At 41.8% G+C, this 26,347-nt stretch overlaps 1 protein-coding gene across 2 annotated transcripts in view; it reads right to left on the reverse strand.

Moving 5' to 3' along the window:
* The window catches only part of LOC102050576 (BEN domain-containing protein 5), a 965,017-nt gene that overhangs the window by 76,645 nt on the left and 862,025 nt on the right, over positions 1–26,347 (reverse strand). For both annotated transcript variants that reach the window (XM_055724205.1, XM_055724204.1), the window contains exon 11: positions 13,930–14,092. In XM_055724205.1, the coding sequence (XP_055580180.1) occupies positions 13,930–14,092 (163 nt within the window). The remainder of the gene's footprint in view (positions 1–13,929; positions 14,093–26,347) is intronic.

Consider the following 26,347-nt stretch of genomic DNA (forward strand, 5'->3'; position numbering starts at 1 on the left):
CTCCTATGTCCTTTTCACCTTGAAGGTAGAAGCTGGATTTTCACTTCCAGCTCGGCACTTTGCAAAACCTGGCAATCCTGACTCCAGGTCCTTTCACTCCTCATAAACCCAGTGGAGGGCAGGACAAATTGTATGTGTGCTTCCTAAATGGGTTTATGCCAATCCAGCTTGTGTGTGAGAGATTTGCATTCAGAGAGCCTACAATAAGTACAGAATTATTAATACAGCATTGTACTCAATAGCTGAGACACTGCTTGTTACCAGGGGAAAAAACACTACCCTTCTGCTATAACGGATCTAAATGGGAATCAGGCTCAGTCTTGTCTCACAGTGTAAATGTCCTGACCTGCTGTTCCCTACTTTGTAACACAAATTTAGCTATAATCAATTATGGCTTGAAATGCTACTTAAATATAGAGAAAAATCCAAAGCACATGCAAAGGCCTCTTATGGTAACTGATGCGATAAAGCAGTGCAGGAAACTCCTTTTTCTTATTAAAGGCTGATTTTAAATCCCTCTGCAGACAGATGCAGTTGCTGTGCTGTGTACTGCTAACCTTGAATTCACATTAACAAGTGCATCTAAACTTTCCTTTTCCAACTGAGTGCTTAGCATGGGAACTTCTCTGACAGTGGCCGCACGTTCTCCTCTTCCCACGTTTCATCACCAAACATTGTCTGGTATTCCATAGAGGTCGAATCTAGATCCCATTGGGATTCACAGTGAAAACTATTGACATCAACAGGTCAAGAATAGCCCAGAGACAATTTATACAGTGGAGAGCATAAAACATAAGCAGGAAAAGGCCACCACATTCTCAGCTGGTGTAAATCAAGATAGCGACAGATTTACACCAGCTAAAGATAAGACAGGGAAAAAAAGACGAAAGAGAATAAAAGCATCTTTTTTTAATGACCTCAGATGCAAACAAAATCGTCACATCTCTGTCACACAGAACAGCTTTGACATAGCCAGGCTGGTACAACAGGGAGGCTCCTTCTACTCTGACCACTGCGGCCTGTCGAGACTGTCCAGGACGCAGAGGGGAAGCAAAGGAAGAGAAAACCCTGCTTTGTTCTTGATTTCGGCAACCATCGGAAAAACACCCGCTGCTCGTCCCTCGGCTGCCACTGAGGACAGACACGTGCGGTGCCAGAAGAGGGCACTTGAGCTACAGGCAAGCGTGAGCGGCGCTGCCGGGTGCTGGCCCAGGCGGGCAGGCAAGGCGGGCAGGGGGAAATGGCTTCATTAGGCCCGACCTTACACCGGGAGAGAACTACGGAGAGTTGCAAAGAGGCACCAGGCTTCTGGGCCTCTGCTCTCCTCCTAAGAGCTGACAGCGAGCGCTCATCCTCACTGGTTTTACTCCCTCGGACTTGCCTGTGCCTCCCATCAGCCAGGAGCTCGAGCTCATGCTCCTGGGTCGCAGGGCTCTGTGTCAGGGCAGGCCTGATTTGAAGTAGAAAGCAACTGTCCCACCAAAAGCGCAACTACTGAGACCCAGTCCCTACCCCTGGTTTCTCCAGCAATACGGATTGTGTGTCAGCTGAAATTCTCCCTGTGCTGGACCATTTTACAGCAGCTCCCCTATACAGACCCTCCGGTGTGCAATAGTGTTTGAACTCGCTCCAGTCTTTCCCCCAGCAGAAGCATTAGTTGAGTCTCTTTCCTTTGCTCAGCTGCCTGTTTCCATACATTTTGCCCAAACTTAATATCTTTTCCTGGTTGGAACCAAGAAAATAGGGTCAGAAGTTTTGGGGTGAGTGTATATGAACACACACACACACACACCCGCTGCCCAGTAAAAGGACCCTAAACACAGAGACTCTGCTTTTTCCAACTCTATCGGCTGGTTCGGAACCAGACTGGTCTCTCTACAAACCTTACTCACTGAAGCACATATACTGGTCCCACACCTCCGGGCACAACATGACTGATGAGGCATACCTCCTCTCCCTAGCAAAATCTTAACACAAATTTCAGAGATCATGCAAAAACCTGAATTATAAACAAGAAGGCCAGAAGAGATGGAGAAAAACAAACTGAACGATATAGCAAGTACGAGAATTTAGGTCTGTCTTTGAGAGTTTTCTTTCTCTTCTGTGGTATTTCCTATGATGAATCTCATGCCATTTTCTTGTTTGAGATTAGCTATTACTCTGTGCTAGCCTCTGTATCTGAACCAGTCCATAAACTCCCGCTGCATCTATCTATACCACCTAATTTTCGGTGGCTGCCTCAGAGTGGTTAGTCCTCTGTTTGCATCTTGAAAGTTTCCAGACACATAAATAAACCAAGCACGGATAAATCGGGTCTGAAGGTCTGTTTCTCAGATGGATCTGGCAGCTGCCTCAGTTTATTGGCAGTTCATTTATCATCTCAAGAAAAATATTGATGGTTCTGGAGACACAGGCCATTTCTGCGTCCTGGTTGAAGGAAAGCTGTCCTTCTGGGCAGGCTTTGGAAAGAAAGTCAATGCAACAAATTCTACTTGGCAGACATGTGAGGGATGCAGTGCAAAGAGGAATCATTAAGTAAGGAAGAAGGGACACTAGGATGATGACCCTGTTGACCCAGAAATAGCCCAGTCTCAAATCTTCACGGTTTCACAGCAAGAATATGAGATTGTGAGTCTGTTAACAGGCACAGTCATAGGCACCTTCTCAAGGCGAGGTACTATTGCTACACAGTAAGAGACAAGGAGCCTGAAGTTGTATTCTGCCAACAGAACCAGCCACTTACCAGACCTTGGAGAAATCCACAGAAAATCCAAGATAGAAAGGTTTGAAAACAAGAACAATGGGACTGAAGTACTGTAGACTCTCCCCCCCTGGCCTGGCAGAACGATGCAGTCCTGCCTTCACCACACAGGAGTGTTAGCAGTCCAGCTGCCTCTCTTCTAGAGAGCCACTGGGAAGGCAGCTGGATCGTCCAAGCCATTTCCATCCCCTACCTTGATTAAACCAGCTACATTCCACTTGAACAGCCTGTTCCAGCATTTATTGAAAGGAAGCTTGAGATCTGTCGTGTATTGATATGGTGGAAAGAGATGTCACTTGGCACATGCCCTCCAACACTGCTCCAGCCTGCAGATACCAGTCCAGTGTAAGCTTTTGCTACATGTGACACTCCACTGCCCTGCAGATCCCTCTTTGCTACATGAGAGGTCTTGAGTAGTTAAACTACATACTGGATTTCCTGAGGCACTGGACGATGAGGAAAAGATGAATGGATTGTCACCTATCATTTTGTCTTTCGTGGCATCAGATGTCAGTTGCTGGTTTAATAAGGATTGCTTAGTTTTAGAAAAAGGAAAAACTGGCCTGACAGAATCATGAATGCAGCCTGACTGTGGGAGCATATATATATCCAGAAGTTTGTTTGCTGAGGAGGAGTGATGCACAACAATCATAATGACAGAAACTATTTGGTATGTTGCAATTTTCAAAAGCCACATATTCCTCCAGCAGGAGTTGGTTCCTAAACTCTTTTAGCTGGATGACCAGAACTCCAGCCTACGCTGAACAGAAATTCAGTTAATTTAATAAGCTTTGAATCCCTCCTAAGTTTTGGGAAAGAGTATGAGAGAACACACAAAGACTGTTAAGTGCATGAGGAACTGAACACATGGTGATTACAGTGCATACTCTGAAACTGAAAGCTCTCTCTCTCTCATTTTGGTGCTTATACCTGCTGCTTGTGTGAACAGGGCAGGATTTTTCCCAAGCACAAGTGAAAATCACAATGCACAGCAGATACAGACTCTACCATTAGAGTCACTGGAGTTGATTCTCCATTGCTTGGCTACTCATACAGTTGTGTATACCAAGAGAGAAAGTGTAAGATGGTACACCAACTCTAGAAATGAAGGAATAATTCTGATCTGGTAATATTTTTCTGCTTATGGTGTACAGGATAAATACTCAAGACAGTGAATAACTAGGTAGGCTAGGAGACCTCAAATGTGGAAAAAAAGGAGCCTGATATGAGTGCCCTGGGGAAAGCAGATGGAGATCAATGCTGCATCCAGTGTAACAATTAGGAACCACAAAATAAAGCTTGCAGGTGGTAGGCTTAAAACAAACAAGATATTACTAAGCCGTGGAAATCCCTAGCAAGGAATGCTGTGGATACTAAAAATGTATACAGGTTCATGGGAGACAAATCCATTGAGTGTTACTACAGACATAATCAGCTTGTGGGTGTTGGTCTCTTCTTGCAAGTAACAAGCAACAGGACAAGAGGAAATGACCTCCAGTTGTGCCAGGCGAGGTTTAGGCTGGATATTAGGAAAAATTTCCTCATCAAAAAGACTGTTAAGCATTGGAACAGACTGCCAAGAGAAGTGGTTGAGTCACCATCCCTGAAAGTATTTAAAAGATGTGTCAATTTCTTGCTTAGGGACATGGTTTAGTGGTGGACTTGGCAGTGCCAGGTCAACGGTTTGACTCGATGATCTTAAAGGTCTTCTCCAACTTAAATGATCCTGTGGATTCTAACTCCTCTGGCTCCAGGATCCCCAAACCACTAATTGCTAGAAGGTGGAAGAATATTCAAGGTTGTATTGTTATATGCTTATTCTATTATTATATTTTTCTTAGCCACCTGCTTTTGGTTTCTGTCAAAGACAAAACACTGCAGAGGACTGGTTTTGATCTGAGCTGATTTGGTTGTTCTTCCATTATAAGATGAGATGTGGAAGAATCAGACCCATCCTGCTTTTATTGAAACACAAAGGTTTCTGAACAGTGGATTAAAGCTGCAGATTTAGTTTCTGCCTGAGACATGTTCAGGCTTTGTTCATCTGAACCCTGGACAAAGTTCCACCTCTAGGTGACAAGAAATGCTGCTAGTTTGAGGTGGGCATGTATCTGCCTTGGCTTGAATGGGTATTCTCTTCACCTGTGAAGTGTACTGGCTAGGTTTGTGGCCTCTTTCAACAGTGGCTTGATGGAGAAGATGCAATCTGCTTTTCAGGATGCTAGGAGATACCCTTTATTAAGGTTTGCAGAGATGTTAGAGGTAAAAGTTTTCAGACAAAAATAAAGTGAAGGGAGGTTTCTACTCACCAGTGACATGCCCAGGAAGGCAAGGAGATGTGGGATCTGTTTCCTGTGACTTTCATGCCTACTGTCCTCCTCTGTTTTCTAACAACAGAGATGCAGCTGTCCCTACTGGAAAGATTAAATTTGGACTCTCTAATCATTCAACCAGCTATTTTTCATGAAACTTGTAGGAATACAGTATCTCTGAGACCTGTATCACTATCAAATTCAGTTGCAATTAGTCAAGCAGCTAAGACAGACAGACACTAATGTCTTTGCTGAGTGTCCTAAAAAACATTACCTGATTCCCTTTCAGGATGTTGGTATTTGGGACTAAAGAAATAGTAGTTAAAAATAACTTCTGCTCCCACCCTAGAATTCCCCTTAATCGCCAGTAAGCCCTGCTGAGCCTTTAGGTGGCAAAATATAAAAGAAAAAAGGGATAGTTTAGGTGAAAGACAGCATAAAGTGAACAAAAAGCAGAGACTGGGTGTGTCTGATTAATGAAACACCACCTGCAGAAAATCAGATGAGACTGACAAAGGCACAGGGTAGGGGTAACAACCTACAACTGCAAACAAGATGGTGAGGATACAGACACAAGACAGGCAGGCACAGGCAGAAGACTCAGCCAGAAGTGAAGAGACACAGAGGAGGAAGATGACAAACATGGGGACACACAAAACCCACTACAGGCTGGCAGAAAAGCAGAGACCTATCACAGAGACACTGCAATTTTTCTGTTTATTGCTTTTTGAAAAATGCCTCATTCTGAATGCCTTTTTTTTCCCCCTTCATTCCCATTGACATTTGGGAAAGCTCCAAAGCACAGCACTGGCTAAAGCCCTCTCCCAACCTAAATCTTCAACCCACAGACGTTACTCTTTAGTCATATTAACCACTCCCCTCAGACATTTCCAACGAACTGTTAATATCTTTTAAGCCCTGCTCTCCGTTGCCTTTCAGATTAGCCTTGCCCTTTCCTTTGCACTTAAGTTTAGCAAGTGTTACTAATAGGAATTTAACATTTACCAAAGAATTATTTTAACTATGGGTCTAATAGCATTTTTATGGTGTTCTGAGCACCCAAGAGCCTCACTATCAGTTCTATATGCTTAGTTTTGTCTAAGTTGCTTATAAGACAAAGGAAAAATACAAGTTTACCGAAAAGCCAGTTCATAAGAGAAGCGTTCAAAACCTTGAAAGCCAATTCCAAGAGGGATAACAGTGCCTGGAGGTAGCTCCCCCCCTTGTTTGTATTAGCCACAACTCTGCACTCACTCATGTAGTCAACTTCTCCTTCCAACCATTCAGCAAAAGCACCACTTGTGCTTGGTCAAAGTTATTTTCTCCTGTGTGCAAAAGGAATACTAATAGAAAAATGTAACAACATTTATTATTCACTGGCAAATTTTATGACTTGTTTTTACACCACAATCAAAACCATTTTGAATTAGAGATTAGACTGATTAAGCTGGCCTGATAGCAACCATAAGCCATTGATAGCTTGGAACGGAAAGCACTGATGAGGATTTCAGTCAGCAAAACCTCAGTGAGAGTTTGGCTCCAGTTAGCATGCAGCGTCTCAACAGAAACCCCAAAGACTGCATTGGATAGAAGATAGAGGTGGTCTTACTCATCTTGACTGGCTTATAAGGATCAGTCTACCCGTGTCACTGGATACAGCCCTCCCTAGGCCAAAGAGCACGTTCTCTGCCAGCACTGAGTTGAAGACAGCTGATGGGAAGCAGGAACAATATTTGCACATGTGCCTCTGTAAGAGGTTTATGCTCCCACTGTCCACAAGGTCTCTGCTCCTGAATAAAGTATATATTGAGGGCTTTCAAGTCAACCTGTGCAAATTCCCCAGTCCAGCCTCACAGCTACTGAAGTCTTTCTGCTCTTCGAAGAGCCTTTCTATGGTTCTGGATGTGCACCCTCCTTAAATTCTGGTCCCACAACAACCATCTCTTCTCTTGCCTGAAACATAGTATCCCTGCGAAAGAAACCTGTGTACAAAAGAGGGAAATTAATCTACACCCTCATGGGGTCCTCCTTTAGAGTGCTCAGGACAACACAAATCTGGAGCAAACCATGGTGCTCAATCTAGCTTGTGTCTTAAAATCTGATAGGACAGGTAGGCTCTGAATACCTCTGATGCTTCATTCCCTGCAAGACTAGATCCTCAGCTTCCAAACTCCCTTTCATTTCTACTTAGAACAGGCCTGTGAGTCTGACCTGCTCTCCCCCTCCTTCCCCAAAGAAAGCCACATGAATGCTTACCAAATGGGCAGCCTTCAAAGAACCTGGGCACAAAGAGAAATGAACCAGTTACTCAAGACCACTCTTACTGCAGCAGTTACCTGCAAGACCATTTTCCCACTCACATGCATGGTATCTGATACTTGGCTCCTAGCCGAAAGGTAACTGGACTCATATGGTTAAATCTCCAGGAAATACTTCGAGGATGCCTTCCAAGACCGATGTTCTGCATTTCAGAGAGAAAAAAATAAATCTTTCTTTAAAAGAAAAACCCTACCTTTATAATAACACTTTGCACTTTTATAGCATCTTTCATCTGAGGCTATCAAAGCACTCTGGGATACAGATGCTAAGAAATCCATTACAAAAATTATAGATATTCCTAAACTGACTGTAGTCACTTGCCTTAATTTCCATTTCTTTACTGATACTCCCAGACGGTGTCTGCACAGATTGATGCAGTCAGTGCTACAGGCAACTAGATAAACAAATCTACATACAAATATAGACTCTCTCCAACAAACACCCTCTCTTACAGTGAAATAAGTATTTTTCTACAGCACTGTCCGCTGTATTGAGCCCTATGAGGGAAAGAGAGCGCATACTGCAACACCATACACCGCTTTGCACTTTCATTCCACTGAACTTCATTAAACAGACTTTCACTGTCTCTTAATTTTCTTTGAGCAGGTCCCCTTGTATATACCCAATATGAACAAACACACAGATTCCGTCTGGGTATGAGCCAACAGCTGCAACCCTGAAAAATATCAGCTTCTTATATCATTAACTGAGTTTCCATGGTGCCCTGGGGCAGAGATATTGATGCTTGACAGCATTATCACTATAAAGTAACTTTACAACTCTATAATTTAACTCTATGCTTCCAGTAATATTAAGAGCATTTGAAATTATGGCTGTAAACCTTGACACTTCCACACAGACTGGGGAGTTGAAAGAGGATTTTGTTTTCTTTCCTCAAAGACAGCCCAAACCGTGGTACTGAGAAACAACCAAATACAGGAGAGACGACGTGCAAGGAGGTCACTCATAGGAAAATCTGCAGGATTAGGATTAATGCCATTTTTTGCAACACACATAAAGAAGATTGTTTCTAGAAGCTTAGCAGAGGAGGGATGAAGATGAAGATTTAGACCTTTGGATGTCTTTTCCTGAGCATGTGCCAAACTTACTTTGAAATCATCTTGGCAACAAGCTCTAGCTCAAGTTCAAACACAAGCCACGCTGGATAACCTCTGCAGAGCTCCCTCAGCTTTATCAGCACAGCCTTTCATACTTCATTGGCTTTTGTGAGTAATGTTGCCTTTACTGGGTGGCAATGAACCTGCAAGCGCCATAATCTGGCTCATGAGGATCTTCTCTTAAGAATATCACTAACAGAGCTAGAAGGATCAGGACAGACAGTTCCAAAAAAACTAAAGTAAAAAAGCCCAAAATAACCAAGTACATTTGCCCTAGAGGACTGGGAGGTCCATGAAGCTCTAAAAGTTATAGATGCTTTTACTGGAATTGTAGTTTGCATACAGATTTCTTTTCCCCAGGACAGGCATTTACTGAGATCCAAGCACTCTTTAAAAGGAATCTGGATATAAGCAAATGACTGTTTCCTCCAGGGTATTTAACTGCTCGAATCCCCAGTCAAGCAGCAGGTTGATATTCTACTTCAAGTTAAGAATAGGAATGAACCCAGTGGTCCCAATTGTGCCAGGAGCCCATGACGCAAGCTGCTGTTAGGCACCTGAAGAGACTAGTCAGTCCAAGCATTCATTCTGGGGCTGTAGCCACATAAACACATTTTTATGTCTACAACCAGGAAAGAGTTCAGCAATGCAACTACACCCAGTTTAAGGATGCAAAGTTTCCAATTCAACACATTCAGTAAAGCAGAAGGTACCAAGTGTTATCTTTGCAAGTTGGTTCAGCTATACTGTTTTAAAGTATTGAGATGATTTCTCAGCTGTTTGTAACTTGAAAAGACCTACCTTATGATAATATTAGTCCTATCTCTTTCTTTTGTGTTCTTCACCCATGGCTTCCAAAAAGTTTTTGTCTGTTTGCTTGTTTGTTTCTTTACAAAAGAAGTTTAAATTCATTCTTTATATTGAGAACATTAAATTAAAGAGGTGAAGTGATGTGCTTAGAAAAGCTGTGCAAAGAACTGTCCCACCAGACCCTCAGTCCAGGGTTCCTGTCTTTTGTTCCACTTAGAAGTGATTTCAATGAGTAAAGCCATACATACAGGTGAGTAAAGTCCCATCTTTGCATGAGAGCCCTCCCCACCTGGAGGAGGATTAGAAATTAGACAAAAATATACAAAAAGGCATGGACATGCTGACAGTTGTGGTGGCCACCCATCTTGATGATTATTCTCCCCTACAGCTACCAGGCTACAATCATAGCAGTTCTTGCCTGGTATCCATCATTTCTATCTTCCTACCTCATGGCTAGTCCCTGGAAGAGTAAAACCTTTTATGCTCTCTTATGGGCTGCCTGCTGTGCAGCAGGGATCCGGTTATAACACTCTAAAAAATGAACCCAATAGATTTTAAAACTGTTGATGTGAGACTACTTTACTGGCCACTTTCAGGTCAGGCTGTGACGGCCGCTGATCAGCAGCTGTAGTGGAAAGCAATTCTGGGTGTGTTATCAGAGCAGCGCTCAGAGTCCTACAGCTGGGGATTCATCCTCCCCCCCTCCCCCCCCCTCCTTTTATCCTTTGTTCCCTGCCCAGCTATGAGGCTGGTGTGTTTCTAGACAGCTCAGCAGTTGAGCTGCTGGTGGTGAATGTTACAGAGCAGTTTACATGCCTTGTGTCATAAGCCCTGTAAATGCCTAGTAAAACATGGTATTTAATGGAAGCATATCAGCTCATTTTAAAGCTTCTTCACCTGGTGCTGAGCAAACTGTTGCTGCGCTGCCTTTTTAATCAGTTACCACCAAATGTGTGCATGTGTGAGAAGGGTTTTAAACATTTCTCTGTCCACTTGCAGGCAACTAACCGACAAGACTGCAATCCTCTTATTATGCCTTCGAAACAGAGTAAATTCACTGTTATCTACAGCACATGTTATCGTAGGGTATTCTGCAGAGCCAGGCTTACAGAACATATTCCTAATGTTTCTCATACACCAGGTACATATCAGTTAGACACAGACCTACCAGGCACACACATACCTCTGAAGGAATGTATAACAGAACGTTCAGGAAGTTACACCTGATGCAGTGCTTTGTTTGCAGGATGAAAATACAAGAAACACTCCAGCAGTAACCATTACTGATTAAGGCCTGAGAGATTCATGCAACCATGTTAACTCTCTGTGTTAGAAGAGGCCAGAAATTCAACACTCCGCAGGATGCTGCTATCCTACCATATATGTGTCCCAAACATATACCCCCTGCGCAGACTGATAGAAGATCCTTCAATCCTGGATTTCATTTAAACAGTACAGCCTCAGGGACAAATTTGTTTTTATAGAACATACCAGGTGTAATCCTTTAAATTCTGAACCTTTGAGGTATTTCATCTAGGAGAATACATTCAGTCATGTTAACTGGACTAATCTGGAACAGATTTCCACTTTTAATGGTACCTTCCCTTCCTTTTTTAAAATTTTCTTTCCTTATTGAAAAAAGTTACTGTCCACACTAACAATGTTAGAATTCAAATAACACTTACCAGACTGAAAGTCTGTCTCCTGTTTTCATGCATATAAGGTATCCATTTATCTCAATAATTAGAAAGTATGTTTCAGTCACACAAGTCTGAACAAAATGTATAATCTTACCCAATGTAGAAATTTATCTGTTACAGGCTCACACAGAGGTTTGTACAGATCATAGAGTTAGTACATAAACCCTGAGGAACATGAAGAGGTTTAAAGAAAACCAAACCAACAAACCTAACCCACTTATAGAATGGCATGAAAGGGGTAGTACTGTGATCTTATTTGCCATGAATGCTGTAAAGGAAAGAAGCTGACATGCCACCAGTACAAACAAAAGACTATTCAGTTTGTTCAGTTTTCTCACCTGTCAAGAGGAACAACATTAGGCTAAATTAATATTTTTGTAGAACCTGGAGATCCTCGTTTTGGTCTCTATGTGGAACCAGTATGGCTAGTTTCTGAATGTGGGGGGTGATCTGCTTTGTAGTCTCAGTTCAAGGCCGTGGGTTCTCTGAATTTGAGGCTGCCTTAGTCTGCACTTCTAATCCAATACTAGAAGCTCTGAACAATTCTAGCCTCCCTGATCCTGTTTTTATTAAAAACAAAACAAAGCAAAACCCCTCACAACCCAATAACATCACAGTGGGATGAACCAAGGCCTAAGAAATACATCTTTGAAGGCAGATTTCCTGAATACTTGCCCTGTTGGTTCACGTTTTTTGAGCTCACTGTATTTTCTCCATTTATTTGCTTGACTTGCTGCCTGCACGTAGCTAGATAGTTAATAGAAGCATGCCTGTCCTTGGAGGCCAATATGAACTGACTGACTGTGTCTTTGGTTCAGGTCCATTAAAAAATCTGAGCATTAATTAATCACTGACTTGCAAATAGCTTGGAAGAACTGTTCAGGCTAACTTGGAACATTCTGCAATTGTTTTACTTTTGGTCACAGGCACTTCTGTGATATGAAACTTCTCCCCTGCCAGGATAGGATGTGCGTAAATCCAACCACTCCTGTGTTAGAGCAGACCAGCCTAGAGACTGCTTCAAGCAGCTCCATTTCTTTCTCTAACTAGGAAACTGCACACATGAGGAAGAGCTGTCATAAGCAGCATTCTTGGTAGAATCCCTCCATTGAAAAGGAAGTAATAAAACCTACCAGGGCAAAATGCCAGTGAAGCATGCTACGTGGCCAAAGAGCCTTTCCTGCTTGCTGTCTCCCAGGCCAGTCAAAACCAGCCTCTCCTCCTTTTTCACTCAGCCAGGTGAAATTGTAACTGTAGAAATCAAGCTACCACTTGAGGTTTCCATACATCACCACCAAGAAGGATGTCTGCGATCTGGGGCCTGTTTTCTGTGCTCTAACTGCTGATGGTCACAAATGAATGAACTGAAAATGATGCAGCTCTTTCTGCAGAAGGCAAGACAAGCAAATAGACAAAGATGTTAGACCCCACACCTGAAACCTCTGTAATGTGAAGCACGAAACAAAAATATTTACAGAAAAGGAAACTAAGCCAGCATGACCTACAAGTCATGAGGAAAACATACTCAAGGGAATCATGATCTTGTCTATATAGGGACTCTTCCCTCTCCTCACTGCAAAAACTGTTCTTGATAAATAAGGAAGATAAATAAGCAGTTGTCAGTACAATGAATACGAAGCGAGGAGGAAAGTTAAAGGTGAAACCAAAGTACATGTTCTTAAAATGCCAAAATGCCGACGTAAGAAAATAAATACCTAAACCTAACAGTAATGGCAATTTTTTCCTCAGTGGCAAGAAATACTACATATGTGTGTGTTGTAAGAAGCTATTCCTTGGAAACAGTTAACATTACTGAGCAAAAATAAGCTTGTATGCCAAATGCTCAAGTCTGATGTCACCTTAATATATTCATCCCCCTCCATCCCCCAAATTTTACTTTCAGTGGAGAAGCCAAACCCGAAAACCCCAAATGATTCAGAATTGCTTTCCCTGCTCCCTGTTTCTCGCTCTTATTCCCACACAGTGTGCACATTTGCATGGATGGTGAAGAATTATGTCTCATATAAAAATTTCCCCCTCGCTACCCTAAAGCTGTAAACCTTCCCCAACTTCCAAAATGCAGTGGAGAGGTAAATAGGCAATCACAGCTAATATTTCTTCCTCTGCAATGTTTCTAAACCTGTGGAAATTTCAAAAGCTACCAAGATAGAATGACAAAATGAAATAACACACCAAGCTTGAAGTATGGGCCCCGGTTATGTGATTGAGCATGGTGACAAAAAGAAAAAGAAAAACATAAAAACAGATTATAAGACCAGCCAGAACAATTCTACAAATTGTAGATACATTGAGATAGCCAGATGGATATGTGTTTTTTGAGGAATGAGACATTGCTTCTATTGGAGCACTCAAAAATGCGAACAACTTGGTCAGTTTTGTTTGCAGAGCTCACTTTCCATTCTTTGTCAATTGGTATCAAAGATCTGGCCCTGAGGCAGCTGCGGAACCTAATGGATCCTTTAGAGCCTTTTGGCTGCAGTTCAAAGGCGGAGAAGATATTTAACTCGGTACCAAAGATGCACTTTCAACATGCTATTAAAACAGTAATACAAACACAAGCATAATGAGAGAATAAGGAGAGAAATGAAGAAATAAATGGAAGCCTGTGGAAGGGAATGGATCACAGTCTCTCCAGGACTAGTTTCTATAATAATTACATGAGGCAATCTCATACAAGAGGGAAATGGCTTATTTGATCTAATATGTCTTTCTCTTCTTGAATTTCCACAGTATGGAGAATCAATATGAGGGAAATTAAAGCATCAGGAGCAGACTCACATTTCCAGTTGTGTGTTCCTATCTCAGCAAACTCTTACTGAGACAGAAGTATTTACCTTAAGTGCCCAGTTCACACTGCTGTAAGAGAAGGAAGGATTTCCAAAGGATACATGCTTCTTCTGTGTAGGGGACAGCAGAAGTAGGTCCACCCAATACGTAGCTGTAGAATGAGACTTCCAGAGTGTAGCAGTAGGATGTATCATTTAACAGCCCGCCAAGAAAGCGCCGGCCTGTCCCTGCTTTCACAGCATCTCTGTTGAACGATGTACTGGACTGCAGGAGGAAGAACACAGAGGCATGAAGAGAGTTCATCAGTGGAAAAAGGGAAGCATTGGGAAGAAGTCTGTTAAAAATAAACAGTTAAAATGTTGTCAAATCTCATTTACACTATATGAGACTGCACTGTTTTTTTGAGCATGGCCTGGAGAGACCATTAATGGAAACACAGTTCTGGCACACAGACTATAAATAATGCCTTGCAGACTTTCACAAAATTAATCTCAGTTCACTAGTAACATCAGCTTTTCTCCTCCCCTGTTGAGCAACACAAAGAAAGCCTCTCATATGCATGAGTTGAAAGAGAACCTTCCAGACCCTACATTCTCAAAAGTTAAGCTGGACTATTATTTGGATATTGGGTTCTTTCTCTCTACTGCATTCCCTTGTATCATAACAGTTCTCCCCCACCCCTTCCCCTGTACATTTTTAAGCGAAGTAGACATACAGTGGCATTTAAGTTTTAGTGAAACTTTCTCACCTAAGACATTTGACTGGTTCTGAAATTAGGTCACACAAATTTCCACATCACTAACTTAAATGTTAACTGGGTGTTGCTCTCTGGGTGGAAAAATATACTGCACTATTTTACAGCATTTGCAGCACAGTATAAAAGGCAGTATTTTGTGCTATTACTGAAGATCTGGCTTTAAGAACCCTACAGCTTTATGACTATTCATTTGAGGGGTGGGGAGGAGGACTCCAAGTATTTCCATAAATGAGTTTTAGCTCTCCTTTGAAGGCATGACATCTGGAGACTAAAGGGTAGCTCATCTTCAGGTTGATTGAAGTCTCAGAGCTTGTTCCTACTAACTAGACAGAAAAATGGATTCTAATTTCATTGGCTATCAGACTCTATTCACAGACTTCAAACTGAGTCAATCTGGGCTCAGCACAAGCTAGTGACCACCACACACACACACAAAAAAAAAGCTTTTAGTAGATCCAACTTGGATCTGTTGCATAAAAGGCCTTAATATCTCCTGCTTTAAGACTTTAATTTTGCCAGTGAAAAATAAAGGACCCTTAGCATAGGTTATTTTTCGGTCATTGTGCCCATTGCGAATTCTTTGAGCTATCCAGGGTCCTTCTATTGAGCCTTAAGACTAGTAACTTTTCTTGCTAACACAATGGCAGTATTTATCAAGTCCAACTCTTATCAAAAACAGGGAAAATAAGATTTCTTATTTAAAAAATTAGATGTAGTGGTTTAGAATGTTAAAGTTCTCTATACCAAGAAAAATCAGACTAATACTGAAATGAGCAACAATTCTTGGTGATGAGAAGATAAAAAGAATGGAAATACCTGTGGGTTCATTAACATTCTGAATGTTTTTAAGTCTCTCTCACATTATAAAAAGGAAGGCTTTCCAGGTTAATTAGAATAAGATGGAATTGGGTTTCTTATTAGCATTATACATTGGAGTTTCCAAATGCAACTTGTTGTTTTTGTGGTAATATAATATTTAACTTTGTGGTAACTTGTAAACAGTGTATTCTGCTGTGTACATATCATATAATTTCTTCCAAATTATATGGCAGAAACTTTGAGGATACTTTGAATACCTATGGGACAGGGAGGTAAATTGCTCATAAAGACTGATGGGTAAATTAATTGTTAATTTGATATATGGAATAAAATACTTAAGGAGATCTACAAGAGGGAATGTTCTCTGCCCTCCTGCAAAAGAAGCCTTCAGAAGACTACTGAGATGCTGAAACTGAGGGAAACTTTGTCTTCAGTTAAAATTCAGAAACATAAAGATCATGATCTGGGGATTGCTTCATAAGTCAAGTAAACATGGATTTCAGTGGATAATGCTTGATATTCCAGTAAATGCCTGTGGTGGAACTTCTAATGCATAAAAGCATCAGCTGATGGATATGGGTGTATGGATCTAGCTCAAAGGAAGAAGACAACAAACGCAGAATATAGTACTGGGGTCTGTGAGCAGAAGTGTCACTCACAAGGGTAATGACTTAATTCTATGTCTGTACTTGGCACATGAAAACAAGTAAAGTGTTGGAGAAGTGATTCAGGGCAGACACTAGGGACAGAAGTACTCAAGTGATTAGAAGACAGTTACTGATACGGAGTATCTATGAAGATTATGGAATCTCCTCAGCTTTTAAGTAAAAGTTAGACAACTATCTGCTGAATATAGTACATGCCTTTGGGATACAGTTTGGACATAGCGTCCTTTTATAGCACTGTTTCCCATGATTTAGGTTAATGGTTGGACTTGATGATCTTAAAGATCTTTCCAGCCTAAAAATTTCTATGATTCTATGATTTCAGTCAGGCTAGAGGAAGGTTATGAGTTGAATTCCTCATAGATGATTCTTGAGATAAATCTTACATAATATTTTCATCACAGTTCTTGGCATAGTAAAGGCAGACCATGCCAAGAAAATTTGCTGATGACACACTGTGGAATGAGTCATCATTATGGAGGAGGCTCTGAATATCAATTAAAAAACCACCTCAACAGTGGGCCGACTTTGAGAACCAGAGTGATAGTAGTCAGATGAAACTCAGCTGCACAAGTGCCAGGTCATGTACTCAGGGTCTAATAAAAAACAATCTCTGCTATAAGCTGAAACCTCATCAGCTGGAAATAGATGAAGAGCGAGTCTGATGTATTACTGAAATGATTTTTGCTTTCTGGCAGAAAATAGCTGAAAAGTTGGATCTAGTTATTGGCAAAATTATACTTGCCATATTTCAAAAGCGAAGCATAAGTAGTTTGAATAATTTGAAGAAGGTTTTGTAAATGGCCAAAAAAAGAAAACAAAATTTGGATCTTTTCAGAGTTTGAATTTTTATAATGCTATTTTGTGGGGTTTGGGGGTTTTTTTTATTTGTTTGGGTGGTGGTGGTGAGTCTTTTTTTTTTTTTTTTTTTTTTCATAGAAGAATTCCAGTTTCAGCTATGCAAAATTACTTGAAATGGCAATGGCATTAATAAAATCACCTGTTCATTTCTTTGCCCGGTAGTGCTGCTCTTCCAGGAAAATAAAGAAGCTGAACCTTCATTTAGGTGCATAAATGTAGATTTTGGAGGTTGACTTTGTCCTTATTTTGAAAAAAATCTGATGGCACAGACCAACTCAACATCTTGTGTAAAAAGTATGATCTCTCATCTGATTCAGGAAAGTTGGGGTAGAGAAAACATAACATGAATCTTTCAAACATGAACACGTGTATGTTTTGAAACAGCGTCTTAGGCTTGGCTCTGGAGCAAATGTTATAAGCCAGAATGTGACTTGATGTTTTAGACAAAAAGAAGAAAATTACAGATTCAAGAAAATTAAACTAATGACAGGGAAGGGCAGCAGGTACTTGCTTGAGTCCAACCTCCTACTCAATACTTCAAGTCAAGATAAATGGAGTGGAGAAATAAACAGGCAAAACTGTGACTCCTCACCACAACTGATCTTGGCAACTGTTAACGTTGAAACAAAGGCTGTGAAAAGACATGTATTACCATGGCAAAGAAAGAGCCTTTTGCATGCACATTTATTTCATCAGACTCTAATCTGGGGAACAGAGGCAAGAGAGGGGAAAGAACACAAGTGAAGCCGTCTGCAAATGAGTCTCTTGTTTTTCTGGAAGAACCTATTGCCCTAAAACCCTTGCAAAGCTGAACTGAAGTCATCATTAAGCAAATGCACTGAGCAGGCACAGCAGGAGAATAGCTAAACAAATATTTATTTCTCCAAGGCTGAATCGCATGGGAGTGTCAACAACAGCAAAAACTACGAAGTCTGGAGGGTAGGGGGAAACACCAAAGACTTTGAAGTTCTTAAATAGGGATATTTGTATAAAATCAACAGGAATTCATTATTAAAACACAGAGATACATTAAAGCTCAAGAAGGACTCTGCCTCCTTTTGTGTGAGAAAATTCAGTGAAAAAATGGCTATCTACAGGACTGGGAGGTGCCAGAAAACAATAATCCAGTGTTAAAAGAGGAAAACGGGAAGGGTGAAGGATTCCCCCACTTTCTGGTGGGAAGAAATCCACCAGAAAGCTGTTCCTAGATTTCACACACAGGTGGGAGCCTCAGGGTGTGTTGACCCTCTCTCCACATTTCGGGCATTAGCGGAAGCTTCCCCGGGCCTTCCTGCCAGATTTCGTTCCTCCTTCCTGTGCTGTGCTGAATACCTTCCACATGACTGGTTTCCCCATTGGGAATGACAGTGAACAGCCAGGCAGCACAAAGAACTTTGTAAACCAATTGGACCTTATTCAGAGATTGCAGCAGACAGAAAGATGTGTGGAAGGAAATAAGAAAAAATATTGCATGCCCATTCTTTTTTTGGAGTGATCTCAAAGCAGAAAAACAATCTTGGCCCTTTGTCAGACCTCTTGATGTGCCAGAACCCCTGTCTCCAGGACAGTCTTGTCTCTTGGCTGGTAAGGACAACTCTCTGCCATTGTCACTCCTCAGTGAATTCAAACCCTGGTAGCTAGTTTGCAAACTCAACAGCTTAGGCAGCTCCCATATGGCTGAAGGATACTCTTGGTTTCTCAGCACGGCTCCATTGTCCTGCTAACACCTACTGGAAAGAATGCCCTCAGCAGTCCATATTCACAAAGTAAGGGTAGACAGTTCAGTGATCGCCTCTGCATGCCTGTATCAATCTATCACAAGAGTGGCTCCAAAAGACAAAGAAGAGGAGCATGTTTCTCACAAATCTGAGACTGAATTTGCCCAAGTGTACCCTTTGGTGTCCTGATGGACTTGGAATCTGGGTGGTTCTGCTTGGTGGAATCTTTCATTAGTGGGACCTCTTCCTCAGTGTATGCATGACTTCACAGGGGACTTGTCCGGACTAAAGCACCGGAAAACCTTCAGGTTGCACAAAAGGACAAATTGGAGGCAAAGCCCAGTAAATCTGGGTCCACCGTTCAGCAGAAGAAGAGATGCCAAAAAGGGCTGAAATGTCAGGCAGGCTCACTGTCCAGCCAGTGATAGATGGGAGCTTCAGTTCTACCTTTCATTGATGGCAGGGCAAAGAGACAGGGTACATAAGGGTACTTTCTCATACAGGACTTGTTGGGGAATTAAACTTTATTAGTCTTCTGAAATTGCTTAACACACTAGGGAGGAAAAGGATCAAGGTATGACCAGGGTATAGACTGCACATCACTTATAATCAATCCTAAGGTGTTTCTCCAACACAGCAATAAGGGAAAGTACAAGGTACAAATGACTCAGAAAGTAATTAGAGTAGAAATGGGCAACTAGACAGAAATCTGGTCACAGGCTTTGACAGATTGAGAAAGATGAATTTCTGATGTAGCAAGGTCTAGGGGGTTCCTGAAATCCAACAGATAGATTGTACTAGCTGTTCACATCTACTGCAACACCATCGATTGTTATGTGCCTATGGAAGGAAATAGCAAACTGCATATATCTTCAAAAACTTGAGCTCTAGTGTACACATGCATGTTTCCTAGAAGAGCATTTGTCCTCAAAAGAGAGCATCTGCATGAAACTCAGAATAAAGAGATCTTCCCATTTGCTGATATAGATAGATGGTGTAGGTCTAGGAAGTGTTTTACAAGAGGATGTAGCATGTTCAACTCTAGGCTCACAAGAATCAGAGAATCAAGTTAGAAATCTTTCCTGCAGAAGAGCAGAGACATAGGCACTAAGAGGATTCATGACTAGAGAATGGTTTCATATTGCAACACACAATTAAAAATATGCTGGGTCACCCTATGACATGGGCAATTTGGGAAATAAACTGTATTTCACAACTGACGCTAACTGAAAAAAACCCAAACCAGAAAAACTCTCACATTTTGCTCGTCCTGTAGTTGGGCACTTTACTTACCAGGGTACACTGGGATTATGCATACAAATGGCTTTATGTTCTTCACCTATCAGCATCAGCAATGGCCAAGTGTAATCAGGACACAATTACAACCTCACCAGTGTTATCTGCTGATGCCACTCTTATAGCTGAAGAGCAAGCTTTTTTCTAAAGTAGGTCTGACCTCTATAAGCTCTCAATTCACTGCCCCAGTGTAGCAAAAAAGTGATAGTAAAAGTTAGTAGTTAGTGCTCTAGAAACAAGGAATGCTACACTTGTCATCAACGAAGAATAGATGTGTCATTGGGAAATGGACCAGTGTGCAGACAATGTCAAATCCATCTCAGTGAAGAGTTTTACAGCATCAGCTATAACTCACTCACTCTCATTTTCTAGAATGCTTTATTGAAGTCTGCAAAAGTTAGAAAGAGAGCACAGAAATGCACAGGCTTTGAAATCGTTGCCGCAGAAGACTGTAAATAGCAATAATACAAATTGTGATTTTTCTGTTTGCCCCACCACAGGGTGCTGTAAGAGGGGTACAACTGGTAGCTCACTTTCCTCATATGGATAGAGCTAATTAATATCATGGTGTGTCATGTGCCCAGCAGTCAGTGCTTTGAACCTGCCATTCTTGCAGCTGGTAGTCCATCAAGCTATCTTACAAGAAACTTATCTCCTTACTTGTCTTGAAGCAGGGAGGAAAATTCTCACTTCAAGAGCCAGCTTGACTCTCTCCTCACACCCACCTCTCACCAGCTCCATTAACTCTCTTAATAGACTGGAAAGCATATGTGTTAGTGTTTTTCGTGATAGACTATCAACTCCATGCCAACTAGGTCTGGAGACTTGGAAATCATGGCATTTGTGAGGCTGTTATCATGCAGCCTTCTTCCAATATATTTTACAAACAAGTTGCAACCAGCATCTGAAATGTAGATGGGATTATAAAAAAAAAAAAAAAAAAAAAGTAAGAAAAGGAAAAAGAAAAAATCCTAAAGGCAGAAAGCTGATCTGAAGGAGGTAGCAGGCAAAGAGGAAGGATCCTTGGAGCAGAGACATGATGAAATGGGAACAGAGCTCAAAATTACTCCCTGATTCATCTCACCTTGCAGCTTTGCCATGTTTCTGATGCACAGGAGGAAGACATATTTCATCTCAAAATCATTTCTGAATAGTGAAATTTGGGAAGAGAAGGTATCAGACAATCCAGAAAGTTCATGATCATTTCAAAGAAGGATCCCATTACTTGGAGTTTTTCCAGATCCCTTAGGGACAGCCAGATTGGATTGATACTCCTGTGAAAAGGGCTCACTCACTGTCACTGATGGCTCTGGAGTCGACAGCTATTTGTCTCATAAACTCTGCCCCTGATAGGAGACACTGAGATAGGCAGAAAAGTCTGGGTTTAACAAGGGAGTAGTCTCTGAATTAGAATTTGATCTGCAGAAATCTGAGAAAAGGAGTGCAGAGGAGATTTAAAACAGTTTGACCTGTCCTAAGAATGTGAGAGAGAAAAGTCTGAAACTGAAGCCTGAAGACCAAATAGCCTCAAATCCTAAGAGGTTTTCACCATTCTATCACCTGTCACTTTTTGCCTTCTTCCCCCCAGCTTGGTGGAAAGCAGACAGCAATCACCCTTTCTTAAAGGCAGCATCACATTGTAGGAGTACCATGAACACAACCTGCCTAGCAGCACATCGTCAGGCTTTAAAGTGCAACTCTCCTCAAAGTAGTAACAGTTTAAAGGTACTTTGTCACCACACACACACATATGCTCCCTGAGGGGCTTCATTATCCCTTTAATGTGTAGTGAAGGAATACCAGATCTTTCTTGCTCCCCATCCCTCCCAAGTGTCTTTCAGTCATGCCTGCTTAAGTTTGCTGATAAAAACATATATTTGCATGGTCATTAGCAGAGGCTTTGGAATGAACAACTTTATAAGCTCTGAGTTTATGCCTCAAACCCAAACCTACTAAATGAGCTCCCTTTTTGGAAACTCTGTAGATAGAAAAGCAACTGGGTTTCATGCTTCAGGGTTTCAGCTGTTCACCTGTGAGAACTACAATAGCTGCACTTTTCACTGCTCATTAACATCCATGCTCTGCTCTCTACAGTGCTCTGCTGTAGAGCTCCAGGATGGATGGAGGTCTCCACACCTTGTACCAGTTACACTGGGAGCACCGCTGCAGGGATTTCACATTCCTCAGAATTCATCCTCACATGCACTGAAACTGGTTGTACTCACAGCTCCCACCTCCCTGAGTACTACAGCACTGGAGATGCTGACTGAGTTCACTGGTTTCACCATAGCAGCTAATGCAACTAGAATCCAAATCAAAACAAGCAGCCCTTCTGAGAGCCCTTCTTAAACAGCATCCTGCAGCCAAACAAAGCAGAGTGGTGATGGCCTTACCTGAAACCTTCACAAAGTCAGTGAAGGGCTCCCCTATAGGACTCAGCAGCCCATCACCAACCTACTCAGAAAAGGTAAGAGAAGGAGGCAGGTTTCACCCCATCCTCCAAGCAAACCTCAGTTGGAGTTCCTCTTGCCACTAGATTCTGCCACCCCCGCACACATGCACATGCACACACACACACAGTGTCCTGTCTCCAAAACCTTAATTCCTCAGGTCCCCTCAGCTAGTTTTTCAGTGAGTATGCTTCTCCCTGTCAGCAGAAGTGCACTTAGCCACATGTAACAATGTCACCTATTCAACTATTAACCCATGCACAGATCCATCACCCAGAAACCTGAGAATTAGCCTGGAGTGTATCTCTCTTTAAAAAGCCAGCCCAAGCTGTGACCAGTGATATACACAAATAAGGGATCTGCAAATGCTTCAGGGTAATAATAAAGAAAAGATCTGCTTTTTTCCCCCTCTGCTTTTTACTAATAGCAACCTCTGCTTCTCAGAGCACATCCTTCCCCAAAGATGCCAAAGCTGGCATTTCCTAGTCTAAGCTCTACAGAATAATCACACCACTTAGAAAATAACTCGTGTCTCTGGAGTTCTCAGTTTCCCTATTTGTCAGTAGAAAACGAGACATTTCCTCAAAACATACAATAAAATAGCCTCTAGCAATAGCCTGCAATGCTTCTCTTTACAATAGTTTTATGAGCGTGTGTGTGGTCTCCTGGGAGTGCTTTCATAATCATTTATACAAATGACAGAAACTTAGGACAATGAGAAGCAGGAAGGGATATACAACCATCATGCATGCTTTGAATAGTCTGCAGAAAAAGTGGTTTTCTCTGTGGAAAAGAGATGTTCTGCTCACTTGTACATCTAAATCAGGAGATTCAACCCCTCCTAAGGAGGGACAGCATGCTGAATACTGCTCCCAGAGCACCCAGTACAGCCCATTGCTCAAACTCCTCCCGGGCTGTCTCACTGCTCTGGAACGGTTCTCTGAACCAGACTTATATTCTACATATATTATCACAGAGTTAAAGGGGAATACTCAGGAGGAGATCCTGGGAGGGGGCTGGGTGTCCAGTTCTTAACTAACTTCCCAGCCCTCCTTCACAGCACACTTTGTCCAAGCTGAGTGAAATTTGCAGTGCTCTGTGAGAGAGGTAGCCTGTGTTTGAATGTAAAGGAGCTCCTACTCTGGGAGGCTGTCACCTCCTCCCAGCTTGTTGACATTAGGTAAAAGTAATGATGGTCTGGGAAAATACACCATAAAATTGCTATGAAAACTTGTTTCTTCTGTGGATATTCAAGATTTCTAACTGTGTGGGGATGGAGAATGGACTGTCAACTCCTATATGGACAAACAACACAGCAAGAAGGTACTAAAAGAAAACCCATTTTCTCAAACAGTTCTTCCCTGCCCCATTTTTCTTTGCAATACAAATTATTTCAGCCCTCTGTTTAAAAAGAGGGGTGGTCTGGTTAAGCACGATATAATGGAGCAGTTTCATTTAGCCAAAAGGGCAGAGTTCTTGTGAGACCAAAACCTATAATGCTTAGAAGCACAGGCTTTACTATCTGTACCCTGTGCCACCAGAAGCACGTTTCTGCTCTCCCTTCACCCAGCCTCCAGGAAAAATATATAAATAAATAAATGAACTTATGGAGCAACATGTCCAAGAAGCAGTGAGCAGAAATACATCCCAGAGGGGTACTAAAGCATATAATAGCTGTATTTGTCTTCCTGGAAATGCCCTGATACAAGACAACAAAAAAGAAGGTGGGATCATTTGTTGTGCTCGGGTTTTAAGAGATTTCTGAGTAGATTTGTTAAGCTTGCAGGATGTTAAACAAAACCTGCCTGAATGCAACAGGCATTGCCTTGCTGGGACAAGGGTCTTTTTTACCCAAGGAGCAGAGAGGCACCAGAGATCGTGGTGCAAGTGAGCATGAATTTTACTTTGGGATGAATTCTAGGTCTGAGCAACTTTCTTGTTGCTCCCCCTTCCCTGCACAGCCACATGTAACACAAAATGAGTTTTCTTTATTTTGCAACAGATTATTGGGATTCACTTATTCAATGTTCATGAGCTGTTATTACTCCCTCAGGCACTTGTGCCAGCACTTCCTTCAGCCGTGGCCCAAAACACACTGCGATTAGTAGTAGGGATCACAAGACTAAGAGGGACATGTCCAGCCAGGGTAGGTGATAACAGCTCAGCAAGGCTGCCATGGGTAGTTGGGAAAAGGCTTGCTGGAAGGAACACCTCTTCCCTGAGAATGCTTGGATGGATGAGGGGATTACGGATATGAGAATAATAGACCTGGAGTATGTGGATAAAAGGAAAACAACAGAAAATATAGATAGATTAGAATCTTTTCTTTGGTTGCTCAATTTTAGTTACCCAGGCTAAAAAAGCCAAAACAAAACTAACAACAACCAACCAAAGAAAACCCAAACCCCAAAACCCAACCAAAAAGTACTAGGGCAAATCATTCCATATCTGAATTTTCTCATATTGCTGAAACAATGATAGTGTCAAAAATATGTTTTAGGATACAGTGTTATGCCATTGGGTTTAAAAATGTGTTTCCCTAAAGGAAAATGGGAAAATGTTCAGAGACTTCACTGTTGAGTGCACAGCATGGTATAAAACACGGCAAACTCCTGACAAAGAAACCAGACTGGCACTTTGGAGACATGGGTTTTATTCTCCTATTTCTTTAAGCAGGTCACTTCCCATCCATTGTCTCTTTCCCAGCATGACTGGAAGCTTTTGAGGTTGTGGACTTTCCCAGTTGTTACCTTGTGCCCAGCATAACAGAACACACAGTTTTTATCAGGGTCTTTGGCTAACCACGGCAAAAAAGGATGAAAAACACTATTTCTAAGGAGGGATCTCATCTGGGAGGTTGAATACAAAAAAATGAAATGAAAACTCAAAGGATACCAAGTACCACCTGTTCAGAGCCCAAAGGCAAAAACCCAACTAGATTAAGCCAAGTACCTCTGACCAGTTTTTTCCTTTAACTGCAAAGAAAAGAAATTTTTATGAAGTGATAAAGCCATCCAAGAATGGCTGTGGTTGTTTCTTTTAAATGAACCAGAGAGAACAGATGGTCCCCTCTCATACCATCAGAAAGGTCAAAATTAGCCACCCCTAAGACTAGCAGGTTCTTGAAATGCTCAAGTGCTTGTGTCTGGTCATTATAACTAATCCACCCTCCAGAACAAGAAAGGTCAAATGAAGAACACCCCTACAAATATTGCAGCAACTCCTAGCCATGGCTGATGTGTAATGCACTCAGACATGGTGTCAACAGCTGCTCCTAAAACCCAATGAGTCAGCCTTTCAAAAGAGCTTGTCAGCTCTCACTGTTAGAGCTTTCATACAGATTGTATTTACTCCCCGATGTTTAAAAATATCATTCTTAAACCTTGAAAATATAAAATGTTTTCCTTACAGAATTTGTCCTTTTTCCCCAGACAGCTGCCCAAGAATGTTTCATGTATTTATTTGGGAGCAAAACTTCCTAGCTCTTCTTTCACTTTGCTTTTCACTTGCTGACAGCTAAACCAAAGGCAGGCCTCTGTTGCTGAGGCCACGTACCAGTGAAGAATTTCTAGTCCCTTCCACAACTTTTACGTGCAAACCACAGTCAGCCTCCCAGAGTACTATGAGGTTAGGTGTTCTGCTCAACAGATAGGGTACAGAGACATTGGGTGACTTGCCTTGGGTCTTACAACAGGCATGCAGACACAAATCCCACATCCACCCCCTACTCTAATCACCAATCTCCCTTGGATGCTTTCATTTAAATAAAAAGGCCTATTGGAAATGACAGGTGAAGAAAGCAGTCCAGGCATGAAATGTACTCTAAAGTATATTAATAGAAGGTTGCCAGACAAAATGGCACAAGACATTTGATCGCATCATCTTAGGCTTGTTGTTCATGCTCCTTTGCATCTGGCTGCATGATTTCTGCCAGATTCTCAGCTGGAGGAGCA

The sequence above is a fragment of the Falco cherrug genome, chromosome 12 (assembly GCF_023634085.1).
Source record: "Falco cherrug isolate bFalChe1 chromosome 12, bFalChe1.pri, whole genome shotgun sequence".
In the NCBI taxonomy this organism is placed as follows: Eukaryota; Metazoa; Chordata; class Aves; order Falconiformes; family Falconidae; genus Falco; species Falco cherrug.